At 42.1% G+C, this 13,982-nt stretch overlaps 1 protein-coding gene and 1 long non-coding RNA gene across 8 annotated transcripts in view; both read right to left on the bottom strand.

Annotated features, from left to right (window-relative positions):
- Positions 1-13,982, bottom strand: part of lamb4 (laminin, beta 4) — a 70,851-nt gene that overhangs the window by 38,938 nt on the left and 17,931 nt on the right. For 5 of the 7 annotated variants that reach the window (XM_082541921.1, XM_082541923.1, XM_082541927.1 and 2 more), the window contains 3 exons: positions 7,127-7,264; positions 2,566-2,757; positions 2,351-2,463 (listed from right to left, as the gene is read on the bottom strand). In XM_082541921.1, coding sequence (XP_082398047.1) covers positions 2,351-2,463; positions 2,566-2,757; positions 7,127-7,264 — 443 coding nt within the window. The remainder of the gene's footprint in view (positions 1-2,350; positions 2,464-2,565; positions 2,758-7,126; positions 7,265-13,982) is intronic. The other 2 variants (XM_082541922.1, XM_082541925.1) reach the window with 2 other exon arrangements.
- On the bottom strand, positions 8,826-10,069 carry LOC309711547. The gene is made up of 2 exons (XR_014278006.1): positions 9,850-10,069; positions 8,826-9,240 (listed from the first exon to the last, which is right to left on the bottom strand). It is a non-coding gene; the product is annotated as an uncharacterized lncRNA (long non-coding RNA).

Below are 13,982 nucleotides of genomic sequence, written 5' to 3'. Positions count from 1 at the left end.
ATGTTACAGTGGGAAAATGTATATTCAGTGTGAAACACATACTGTGTTAAGATCAGTATCACTCCTTTCGCAGAAAAGGAGGGTTGACCACATGATTTACAGCAGCACCTCTGGAATCTGTTAATCTAGGCCCGACCTGCGAGGACACACCACCGGCTAATGTTTTTTTTCCTCTCTAAGGGTTTTGGCATCACACAGGCAGACATAAGTGAAATGAAGCAGGTTTTGCAGTTATTACAGAACATCTTAGTGTGGGGCTCATTATCATATCTTTATTCATTTTAAGGTGTTGAGCCCACAGTGTTTAAAACAAGTGAGTGACATTACTTAAGAAAGGTCACTGGCTACAGTAGCTTTGAATAAACACATTTGGCAAATTATGGCAACAGTAGTGTTTTTAATGATTTGGGGAAATAAACTGCGCAAGGCACACTTGTGTCTGTGGTGTGGGATGCCTTATTACTCTTATAACCTACAGTTGTTTGCAAGTGTGAAGTTTGTATTTACTTACTGATTTTGGTTTCTGGGTAATCGTGGTGTGGATGCAGGCTCCAGGCAGAGCCAAGAATTAGACCTACTTAACATGACATTAATACAAATTTTATTCTCTAACACAGGGTTTAAAGGGCTGGAGCAAAATTACTCAGGAGGAGAAGCCCTGATGTTGTCTGAGAAATGATCTAACTACCCTTTTGTGTTGTTATTCTCCTAGTTCTGATGAGTTGACTCATGGGAGAGACCATGTGTCAAAAGGAGGGAATCCAGGTTTAACATGAAACAATGTTCTCTATGTTTTCTGAGTTTTTTCATGATAATTTTTCCATGGCTTTTTGTGGGATTAACAGTTCATTTATAGGTATGAAACCTCTACATGGGGCACAGACATGTTCAGATAAGGGTAGGGCTGTGCGATATGACCAAAATCTCATATCCTGATATAAGACATCTATCGTCCCAATAACGATATAAATCACAATAATTTAATATTTTCTGTATATTCTATGAATCTCGGGCAGCTTGACTTGCGTGAAGTGTTTCCAGGTGGGCGTCATGTACCTGGAGTCGAGTGTTTTAACCGATGCATGAAACGATACATTTTTAGACACAAGTTGTAATTGCCGCCGTTTTCTTTGTGAGTATTTATTACCCATCGTGCTGCGGGGAAAAGCCTGTTGTAACGTTGAGTCTTTTAGCACCTGACGGCTCTTTTTGGCTTCTCATCCGTAAATACTCTGCATACTCTTTCACGTGATTGAGTTTATTTTGAAAAGTCTCAACAGGATCTTGAACTTTATTGTGAAAGGTTAATGTGGAAACTAAACCAGGGGACACGCAATGGTTTTGCCGTTGTTGTTGCTAATGACAACGCATAAAAGCAGGCGCTTGTCCGTCCGTAGTGTAGTTATATTAAATATAAGAGAAAGAGAAAACTTTAAGAAATTAATATAGCCACTACAGCCACCATGAAAACGATGAAAAAATATTGAAGTAAACAGTTTATTTTGTGACACCACGAAACAAACAATAGCGTAAAATGAAACGATAGACGTTTTTATATCGTCATTCGATATATATTGTTATATCGAACAGCCCTAGATAAGGGTTGAACTTCATTGAACTAAAAGGAAAATGTGGTTTGATGATGGTTGACATGTTTTCCAAATGGTTAGAAATTTTTCCTCCTAGTAAGGAGATACAGGTGCAGTAGCCAGAGTATTGCTGGAAGAAATCATCCCAAGGGTGGAATCTCCAGACTGAGATTGAGACTGGGTGCTGATCAGAAGTCTTCAGAGACCCAGCGAGAAGCAGGGATCATTCATAGCACAGCTGACAGCCCAGGCAGTGGTTGAGATCAAAGGTCGTGCGGTTTGGGGCCCTACTAGTCATCATGAGAAGATTCCAGAACGACAGAAATAACCATAAAGGTTAAAGATCTCTGCATTAGACACTGAGGAAGACAACAGGGTGTCAGATGATCTCTGCCCTTTTAACCTACAGCTGCATTGGAACGAGAGAGTGAAGGGTGAAAAGAGCACCCTCCTCCAACAAGGGTGTGCCAAGCTCCAACTCAGCGACTGCAGAGCAGACCCTGTACCACCCAAGAGCGATCAGCGAATGAATGCAGATGACAACTGATTAAAGAATCAGGCTGTCATGCCTGAAGTAGTTGTAGTTGTGTTTTTGAGTTAAGGTGGTCGTTGGTGTATAGTAATCTTACTAGTAAGGATATGATTTAATCACATATTTAATCATATCACATCAGAAATCTGCCACAACACTATTCAGATGTGAAATTATAACAATAGTCATGTGACATTCATGGATAGATGCCCTGTTTTTTTATTCTCACCTGGAGTTTCCAGGTAGAATCACAGTTTTACTTCCTGTTGGATTGCTGCTGCAGCCACCATCGCCTGGTGACACTTTGCCGATACTGACTATAGCCATCCAATCAGATGCAGACTAGAGAAAATAATAAATTGACATGAGTTATAGAAAGACAATTCCGCCAATTTTATTAAACATGTACATTTAAATGAAGTTTACCATTCAAAATCGCCTCACCTCCGGTTCATAGGAAATCGCCAGCTGGTAATCAGTCGAAGAATGGAGGTTGTCCACAGTAAATCTAAGCCCCACCCCCTCAAACACTCTGACCAATCCTAGGCCAGTCCAGGTTACTGGCTGGTGAGATGCACTTTGACGGGGAATGATTTGCAGGGTGTAACCAGGGACCAGAGGTATGCTGGTTTGCTGCTGGATGGAAATAAACAACAGATGCACTGAGGAAAGAGGACGATCTGATTAGCTGAAACATATGAGTTGAGCTGTTTCCAAATTCAGGGGCTGCATCCTTTGGAGACCACATTTGTGGGATGACTATATCACAGCACACCAAAGGCTGCTCCAAATGCGGCCCACTAATGCGTCTTCCTTTTCCCCGGATTTGAAGAGAGTCCGGTGTATCCTTTGTGTCCCAGAGAAGCCCAGACCTCTCTCCCCAGCTATCTCTTCCAGCTTATCCGGGGGAACAGCAAGGCATTCCCAAGTCAGCCAAGAGATACAATTTCTCCAGCGTGTCCTGGGTCTGCCCCTGAGCTTCCTCCTGATGGAACATCACCCAGGAGGCGCCCAGGAGGCATTCTTGTCAGATGCTTGAACCATCTAGACTGGCTCCTGTCGATGTGGAAGAGCAGCATCCCTACTCTGAGCCCCTGCCAGATGGCTGAACCTCTCTAAGGGAGAGGCCAGCCACCCTTCGGAAGATGCCCACTTGTTCATCACTTGTGAACAAGACCACAGGATAGTTAAACTCCTCCACTTGGGGTAGTAACTCATCCCTGACCTGGAGTGGGCACCCCAACCCTTCCGGCTGAGGACCATGGCCTCAGACTTGGAGGTGCTGATTTTCATTACCACCACTTCACACTCAGCTGTGAATCATTCCAGTGTGAGCTGGAGACGATCACCTGATGAAGCCAATAGAACCACCACATCCGCGAAAAGCAGAGATGAGATTTTTAGACCATCAGGTGAAAGCCTTCTGCCCCTTGGCTAAACCCAGAAACTTTGTCCATAAAAATTTTGAACAGAATCTGTGATAAAGGGCAGCCCTAGCGGAGTCCATCACCCACTGGGAATGAGTCCCACTAATTACCGTCTATGCAAACCAAGCTCTTCCAATGGTTGTATAAGGATTGAATGGCCTGTAGTAATGGGCCAAACACCCCATACTCCTGAAGAACACCCCACGGGAAACTCAAAGGGACACGGTCGAATGCCCACAGCCAAAACACTGGCTGGGCAAACTCCCATGCACCCTCATGTATCCTTGAGAGGATAAAGAGCTGGTCCAGTTTTCCACGACTAGGACGAAAACCGCATTGTTCCTCCTTTATCTGGTTTTTATCATGTTATCATAGCATGGCTCAAGCACGTTCATCATAGTTTAACCCCCTTGTTTTGCACAACGGAATATGGCCTGCCGTCTGCAGCTAAACACCCCAATAGCTTTTGTAATAGCTTTAGCCCGATCGGACTGGGCAGCAAAGGGCTGCTTAAATACAGAAAACTCTTCTGCTCTTCCACCTGGACCGCTAGCGCTGGCCATAACTATCGCTTGACAGACGCACCATACACATAACTTTTTTCCTTCTTTTTCGAATCTTCGGATTACGTGGGTGTCAAACCGTGGAGTGGGATCGGTTCGGATTACGGATCAACCGTGATCCGTTGCACCACTAGTACATATCAGCTGCCTCCGAAGTCCCACAGGCGAACCAAGGACTCCTTCAATAGGACTCCTTCTTCAGCCGGGTGGCTCCCTTCACCTCTGGTGTCTAAGGATGGGTATCGAAACCCGGTTCTTGTTGAGAACCAGTTCCCACTGTTTCAATTCCTTGGAATTGTTTGGCATTTTTGCAAATGATTCCCTTATCGATTCCAGTCGCCCCGAATGACGTCACCACGTTGCAGAGTGTCATTTACCTGGCGGGTAACATGGCGCCTAAGCGGCTCAAACACTCAAAAGTTTGGTTATACTTTAGGAGAACGGATGACAACAGGGCAACTTGCAATACTTGTAAAGTAGATACTTCATTTAAGGGAGTAAACACTACGAATATGCAAAAGCATTTGCTCACAAAACACGCAATAACCTCAAATGAATGTCGTGTTTTTAATTCTGCTCCGGACTCGTGAATCTCAACCCAGCAGCAGAGGTAACGTTTGCACGTCCTCTCCCGTTAATGCGGCAGGTAAATAATCAACTAACAGTGCATATTATGTTAGCACGATGTGCCTTATTACAAAACCTGCCATTACTGTGCATTTAGGTGACCAAGATGAGAGAGACAGAGTCTGGCTCAGATGCTGGCAGTTCTTGCTGCAGTCTACCGGTAGCGTCTCCTTTCAGGCCAGGATAGACAAATGTCACAGAGCAGTGACTCAGTTTGTGGTCAAAGGCTTGCAGCTGTTTGCCACAGCAGATGATTTTCAGTAAGTGTATGTGTTTAATTGTAGGCAGGGACATTACTGGATATTCTTGTGTAATTGCTACAGAATAATTTGTGTTATGCTTTGTTATTGCTACAGAAGAATATTTATTTTATTATTTTATAATTACATTTTTTTTCCTGGGGACCCTGTGACACCCATTGAAGAGCCATAGGCTGTGGATCTCTTAAGATCTCACTTTTGGGTTTGTAAGGCCATGTTACTCTTACTTAGAGAAGATATAAAACAAAGTTCTAAGCTAATCAACCTTAGTGTTCTCCTTTTTAAAAAATAAGAATCAATAAGAGAATCGATAAAGAATCGAATCGTTAAACAGACTCGAAAATGGAATCGGAAACATGAAAATCTTATCAATACCCATCCCTACTGGTGTCCACCATTTGGTTTAGGTGTTACCACCATGACAGGCACCAACCGCAGCGCAGTGCAGCAGCTTTGGCGGTGGAGGTGCTGAACATGGTCCATTTGGACTCAGTGCCCCCAGATTCTCTTGGAAAACTGTTGAAGCTCTGCCAGAGGTGTGTGTTTAAGATCTTGCGGACTGGGGGCCTCTGCCAGGCATTCCCAGCACACCCTCACTATACCTTTAGCTGCGCCATGTCTGTCCAATGTCCTCCCCAGCCACCTGATCTGATGGTGATCAGTTAACAGCTCAGCCCCTCTCTTTACCCGAGGGTCCAGAACATATGGCCGCAGGTCTGGTGATACGATTACAAAATCGATCATCGACCTATGGCCTGTATTTATATAGCGCTTTACTAGTCCCTAAGGACCCCAAAGCGCTTTACATATCCAGTCATCCACCCATTCACACACTGGTGATGGCAAGCTACATTGTAGCCACAGCCACCCTGGGGCGCACTGACAGAGGCGAGGCTGCCGGACACTGGCGCCACCGGGCTCTCTGACCACCACCAGTAGGCAACGGGTCAAGTGTCTTGCCCAAGGACACAACGACCGAGACTGTCCAAGCCGGGGCTCGAACCGGCAACCTTCCGATTACAAGGCGAACGCCCAACTCTTGAGCCACGATCAGCCTAGAACTTTCTGCACTTTGTGCACTTATGGACGATCTTATGTTTTAACATGGTGTTTGAATCCAGGATTCATTGTGAGTCTAAGGTACAAGCAATTTTTTGGAAAAAAAAAACATGGCAAACAGTTGTAGCAAAGCAGTCCAGAAATAAAAAAGTGAGTACTGGGTTTTTATCTCACCCAAATATCCAGTGGAACAAATGTTAGCATACCAAAGAATCTTAGAACATCAAACTTAGCTAACCTTCATCTAAGTTACATGACGTTAGTGATATTGCTACTTAATCGGGTCATGCAAACTTTGGTTAGTTATAACCTGAACCTTTGTTATAAAGCCCAACATTTATGCCGATCTTATGGACTGGACTGGTTCCTATATAGCGCTTTTCTATTCTTCTGAGCACTCAAAGCGCTTTACACAACTTGTGCATTCACATATTTTCTTAGTGCTTTCTAATTAACATTCACACTCCAATGGATGCATCGGAGAGCAATTTAGGGTTAGTATCTTGCCCAAGATATTTGGCATGCGGACTAGGGGAAGCCAGGAATCAAACCACCAACCTTCCGATTAGTAGATGACCTGCTCTACCGCCTGAGCTTATGTCCTGTTTCTTAGGTTTTTTTTCTCTCTGATTAAAATGAAAGTACGTCCCATGATTCTAATAAGAAAATTGTGCTTTCATCCTGCAAGTTACCAAATGCTTGATGAGACCTATTATATTTGTACTGTCAAAATGAAATGAGACTAGTCTCATGCTCTACTCTAGCAAACTAGCTAAACTTAGATTCATTGTTGGTTAAGGGGACTCAGTACCCAGATTCACATGTAGATGAAAAAACAACATACAGATTTTCTGTATTTCTGTTGAACATGCTGACCACCACAGCAGTAGCTGCGACTGTCATGGTTGCCAGGCAACAGGAACCCCATGTTGTAGGCTAGACCGTCCAAGTTCACAGCCTTGCACTTCTGGCCTTCGCTGCCTTTGAAGAATGCAGCCCCTGAATTTGGACACAACCTATAGTCTCCAAATAATCAAAGCATTAAAGTGTAACAGAAAATGGATCTCACCAATCTCTTTCTCATTTTCTGTTGCTGGGCAAGTTGGCGAGCCCGCCGAACTAAAATAACTCGTCCATTTTGGAACTTGGTGTCAAAACCTTGCTCTTTGAAGTACTGCTCACACTGAGGTAACACTCGTGGGTTCAGCTGAAAACACACACGCAGATACTGTTTATATAGTGCAAGTGGACAGCATTCACAGTGCTTCACTTGTTCCACATTTTGTCATATTAGTATGGGCAGAAATCTGTGCCATCAGAAACTGAATTTGAATGAGTTCAATTTGAATTTGAATTGCTCAGATTGAATCTGAATTGTAACTTGAATAAATGCTTTTGAAAACTGAATTTGAATTAGTCTAATTTGAAATTGAATTTATGGTTTGAAAATGAATTGATTTGCTTTGAAACTGCATTTTATCCTTTAAAAATTCAGCTCTCGAATAATTTCAGTTTCACTTCTCACCATTCAGTTTCAGTTCTACAATTCAATTTCAGTTCCAAAATTCAGTTTTTTGGAACTTACATCCGGTTCCAGTTCAAGCGCAGATCAATAGAACTACGTTTTACTAGCGGACCGAAAGTGTTACTGACGGGAATCTACAGCGTCTTGAGCTGAATTAAGACTTCAGAAGTCATTCGTCATGTCGAATGACCAGCGGATAAACTCTCAGGTTGGTAATAAATGTATTACATGTATAAGAACAAGCGTCATGTTAACAAATGATAGCCGTAAGGTAACTTTTATGCTTATTGTAGCTGCTAGCTAAAAACGCTAATTTATCGTAGTTTGCCCTGGATTCAGCTTTGAAAAACAAATATGATCGACTGTTTCTAGTAGAATTCCAAAGTTGTCATCTTGGACCCTCTCAGAGTACCCCCTCTGTATGCTTGCAGAGACCCCTACAGTAGGGAAACATGCAAAACAGTGTCCAAACCTTTGTATTTTAGCTTTATTTATGTCTTACACGGCATCCCAACTCTTTAGCTAACTTAATAACTTTAGCTAACGTGAATAGTTAGTCTAATTCATTAGTGCAGCATTACTGGATCATCTCTGTTTGAAGTGATATAATATGATATACAACTATCACTGTGTTTAACTACCATAATAATTCTTAGGGTACTGAGTGCATGCTTAATTAGATTTTTTTTTAAAGCATACTGCTCCATTACTATGTTTGACAGGCTGAAGTTGTCGGGTCACCTCCTAAATCGACCATCTTTTACAGGTGTTTTGTGCCAGAAATGGAGTGTCCACTGAAGACTGAAGATACTGAATCTCTATGCCTTGCCATTGATCCCTCTTGTGCCTTCATCTAGACAAGAGACAAACTTCACCACTCTCATATGCTCTGTACCTACATCACCTTCCCTGACAGTCGTAGCTTGGCTCATCTGAGGGTGAAATTATAAGAATGTGTTATTTTGCAAAGTGCTCTCTAGGGTTCCTAAATAAAATATGGCATTGAGGTCATTTCTTTTGAATTAATCCCTCCTTCTGAAATATAAGAACCTCTCCTGGTTTTAATGGCACTTTGGATTTCCTTACTTTTTGTTCCACTCCCAACCCCAAATAGATGCTGACAAGCTGCCACAGTAACATGGAAGAGGGAAAGACGTTGGAAAGGACTACTACAAATAAACCTAATGCCTAACAATGAAAAGTGTAAAATAATAATATTAATAAAGATAAAAGATAAAGTAACAAGTTTTTAGTTTCTTGTTTATTCCAAATGATCATCCAGATGTCTGTGACATGTGATGACAAACACCATAATGGAAGGCCTTAGTCATCACATGCTTAAACTCATATTTTTGCATATGCTGAACAGGCAGTCAGACATGCTGTAACTGTGGGGTAGAAAACAGCATGAACACCATACAGCAGGGGTCTCAAACTCCAGTCCTCGAGGGCATGGAAAAGTTGCATGACACTGGCCCTTGGGGACTGAAGTTTGAGACCCCTGTCATATGGAATATGACAGGTGTGGTTGAACTGCATGAAGACTCTGAAGCTTCTCTTCTCTTCTGGCAGGACAGGAATGTGGCCTTGTCCTGTGAGCCACTATAAGGATGTACTTAGAGTAGAACTGGACTGTCACCGGCCTCAGGCTCTTCACCCTTTTCAAAGACAAAGCAGTCATTTAGATAAAATATTAGATATTGTTTACCTGTAAATGCACAAAGTAAATTTAGAAATGTTATTATTGTCAAGAGTGAACAAGCACTGATAGTGTAATCTACAACTGTGGCCAAACGTTTAGAGAATGAGAAGTGGTGTTTGCTTATTTACAAAGTTTGCTTGTTTCAGTGATAGTTGTATATCATATTATATCACTTCAAACAGAGGTGATCCAGTAATGCTGCACTAATGAATTAGACTAACTATTCACGTTAGCTAAAGTTATTAAGTTAGCTAAAGAGTTGGGATGCCGTGTAAGACATAAATAAAGCTAAAATACAAAGGTTTGGACACTGTTTTGCATGCTTCTCTACTGTAGGGGTCTCTGCAAGCATACAGAGGGGGTACTCTGAGAGGGTCCAAGATGACAACTTTGGAATTCTACTAGAAACAGTCGATCATATTTGTTTTTCAAAGCTGAATCCAGGGCAAACTACGCTAAATTACCGTTTTTAGCTAGCAGCTACAATAAGCATAAAAGTTACCGTACGGCTATCATTTGTTAACATGACGCTTGTTCTTATACATGTAATACATTTATTACCAACCTGAGAGTTTATCCGCTGGTCATTCGACATGACGAATGACTTCTGAAGTCTTAATTCAGCTCAAGACGCTGTAGATTCCCGTCAGTAACACTTTCGGTCCGCCAGTAAAACGTAGTTCTATTAATCGGCGCTTGAACCGGAACCGGATGTAAGTTCCAAAAAACTGAATTTTGGAACTGAAATTGAATTGTAGAACTGAAACTGAATGGTGAGAAGTGAATCTGAAATTATTCGAGAGCTGAATTTTTAAAGGATAAAATGCAGTTTCAAAGCAAATCAATTTCAAATTAGACTAATTCAAATTCAGTTTTCAAAAGCATTTATTCAAGTTACAATTCAGATTCAATCTGAGCAATTCAAATTCAAATTGAACTCATTCAAATTCAGTTTCTGATGGCACAGATTTCTGCCCATATATTAGAGCCTTATTCCAAAATGGATTAAAATCATTTTTCACCTCAAATTTTTACACAGAATACCCTATAATGACAAAGTAAAATGAGTTTCCCTTAAAGTCTTGCAAATTTATTAAAAATTAAAATACAAACAAATAACATGTAGCTATAAGGAGGAATTGTTTGTAGACCTTTGAGCCTGGACTGTATTGAGGCACGGATCTGGAACAGAAACATTTCTAAAGATCCCAAATGAGCACAGCGGCCTGCATTATTCATAAATAGACGTTTAGAACCACTATTACTCTTCCTAAACCTGGCTGCTCAGCAAACGGTTAGGGAGCTGAAGGAATGGGCTAGAAGTCCTTACTTATAGAGGTCACCAAGAACCTAATGCTCAATCTAACAGAGCTCCATGGTTGCTTTGTGGAGAGACGAGAACCTTCCAGAAAGACAGCCATTTTTGCAGCACTCCACCAATCAGACCTGTATGGTAGCGTGGCCAGATGGAAGAGATTCCTCAGTAAAAGGATCAAGAGTTTGCTAAACAGCATACCAAGGACTCTCAGACCATGAGTAACAAAATTCTTTGGTCTGAGGAAATGAAGATTGAGCTTTTTGGCCTGACTGCCAAGCATCGCGTCTAGAAGAAACCAGCCACGGCGCATTATATGCTCAACACCATTGCTACAGGGAATCACGGTGATATAGAATCATGCTATGGGGATGACTTTCAGAAGGAGGAACTGGGAGACTAGTAATTGTTGAAGGAAAGATAAATGCTGCAATGTATAGTGATATCCTTGAAATCCTAACCTGCTCCAGAACACTCTGGACCTCAGACTGGGACAAAGGTTTATCTTCCAACAGTGCAACAACTCTAAGCACACAGCTAAGATAAGAAAGGTGCTGTCCAGACAGAGCTCAGACTTGCTTTTAGTTCTGGTTCATTTCCTTTTTTCTTGTTTTAGGTTCCATTGCACACTTTAGTGTCTATTTCCGTGTTTCTGATTGAGTTCATTTCTATGAAGAGTTTTCCCAGCAATAAATCTGTGCTCTGAGTTTAACTTTCCATTTCTGAGTCCTGCATTTGGGTCCCTTATCCTGCCTGCTCCACAGCACTGTCTTCTGAATCCAACCTGGAAGTTGGTTCCACAGAAGAGGGGCTTGAAAACTGAAGGCTCTGTGTAAGAGCCAAAGTCAATGTTTATGTTTTTCCTTTTTGTTTTGGTGGCACAGGTGTATAGCTTTACCTGCGTCTCAGGTGATGGTATGTGGGTGTGGTCACAGTCTATTTACCTGATGTCGGTGTTCGCAGCAGGTGTGTTGGGTGAGTGGTTTGTGGGCAAACTTTTCTGTTGACCGTCATTTTTTGGCACACCAGTTAATCCATGCGCTAGTTGGAAATTGATTGAAAGCGCAAATGTTTGTTCTTGTTTTGTTCTTAAAATAAATGCGCAAAGTACTAGTATGACTCACTATGGATTATTGGAGGCGCGTCACAGGGACACAACCAACTCAGCCGGCTGCAGCTTTATTTACGGATGAAAGTCGCAACACTCTGCCTCTCATTCCACTTTTAAATAGTCTAGGAAAGAAGAATGGGACAAACTGCAGAAAAACAGGTGTGCCAAGCTTGTAGCATTGTACTCAACAGGACTTGAAGGTGCCATTGCAGCCAAACATGCTTAAACAAAGAATTGAGGAAAGGTTATGAATATTTATGTACATGATATAATTTTTTTTAATTTTTAATAAATTTGCAATAATTTCGAGTAAACCTTTTTTACTTTGCTACTATGGGGTATTGTGCGTAGAATTATGAGTTGAAAAAAATGAATGCAATGAATTTTAGACTGAGGCTGTATCATTACACAATGTAGAACGAACAAAATGCTGTGAATACTTTGCTGAATGCACTGTAAAAAGACAATTTTACCTATAAACACATATTAATACTGAACTATAGCTGTGTAGGTTCTAAGTCATTCAGGTCATGGTAGCCTAAGGAGCTTGGAATGAAAGCAACTGGACTTCTTTAATTCAATTAAAATTCAGACCGCGGTCAAGTGAGCCATCATTTCTGTGCTTCTACACCAGCCTTTACGGCAGCGCTTTTTATCCTTCATTCCCGATCACAAACATAGACTTGTGCACACATACACACGTGTGCACACATTGCATTGGGACAGTATGGTTGCATCATGCATTTCTTCACCAGGGCTGATGTGTTAGTTGTCCAGTATAGGTCCTCGGAAATGTGGTCACCTTTTATGGATAGGGGAGGGGGATGAGTTTTTTTTCTTGCAGAAGTCCATGACCATTTACTTGGTTTTCCTGGTGTTTATGGTTAGGTTATTGTAGTCACACCATTCTGTCAGACATTGGATCTCATCTCTGTAGGCGGTGTCGTCATCATCGGTGATGAGCCCCATCAGAGTGGAGTCATCTGCAAATTTGATGATGATGTTGCAGGGATGTGTGAGGGTGCAGTCACTGGTATAGATGGTGTATAGGAGTGGACACAACACACATCCTTGTGGTGAGCCAGTGCTGGGTGGATGATCTCTGGTTGCCCACCTTGACTCTTTGTGATTGGTCTGTGAGAACGTTTTTGAACCACGCACATGTAGCAAGGGGGAAGTCTAAGTTTACCAGCTTGACTATAAGAATGTCTGGGATGATGCTATTAAAGGCTGAGCTGAAATCAATGATGAGCATCCTTACTGAAGTCCCAGCATTCTCCAGGTTATGCAGAGCAGAGTGGAGGGCAGTGGAAATTGCTTTCTCAGTGGACCTGTTTGCCTTATAGCAGGGGTCGGCAACCTTTCAGATGATGAGTGCCATCTAAAATGTCCTCAGAAGTCAGTGTGCTGTATGATTGCATTAGCAATAAATTTAACAATGCTCTATATTGACAGTTACACACTATATAGAACAACTTAATAGAATTATACAGTATTTGTTCGCAGATGTTGGCAGCTATCAGCGAATAGTTATCAGCTATTTTGAAACAAAAAAAGATACAGAGTTCTTGTTATGGATAAAAAGTAACAGCAAATGAACTGTACAAAAGAAAATATAAATGCTATTTATGGTCTCCTCACAACAATGATAAGAGAAATAAACTGGGCCAATATGCCATGTTTGTTAATACAGGGATAAACATGTTAATGTGATCTCTGGTCTTCCAATCAGCGACACAGGTCTATGAGTGTCCACCATTCAGATGGCTACCTCACGACACTTTTTGTGTGAGAGAAAATCTGCTCACACAGATATGTAGAGCCAAATACTGTCAATAAGGCCTCTGCAATGTTCTGAATGTCATGGTCCAGGTGAGTACGGGGTTTTTCCACTCCGCTGGGCTCCACCTTCAGGCAGAGACTCCAATCAGCTTCCACACCTGGTTCCAATCAAGTCACCAGCATATAAGACCAGCATTCACAACAGACCTCTGCCAGATCTTCTGCTAACTCATGTTAGTGCTAGGCCGCCAAGCCCTTGTGAGAACCCTTAACTACTGCTTTTCTCCTCACCGTGTTTTCTTTGTCATAGGACCCACCTGGCAGTCGCGCTTCCCAACCTAGATTACTCACATCTCCGCCTGGACGCTGGTTCTGTCATCTGGTTGCTTCCTTTCCATCATCGGACTACACCTGCCTGCCTCCCTGCCAAGCCCCTCACTCCAAGCATATTCTGGATCCTCTCTGGACACCCCCTCCTCGCATGACACTT

The sequence above is a fragment of the Aulonocara stuartgranti genome, assembly GCF_965226115.1.
Source record: "Aulonocara stuartgranti genome assembly, chromosome: 7".
Taxonomy (NCBI): domain Eukaryota; kingdom Metazoa; phylum Chordata; class Actinopteri; order Cichliformes; family Cichlidae; genus Aulonocara; species Aulonocara stuartgranti.
Note: the sequence above shows the minus strand (reverse complement) of the source record. Positions and strands in the feature narration are given on the sequence as shown.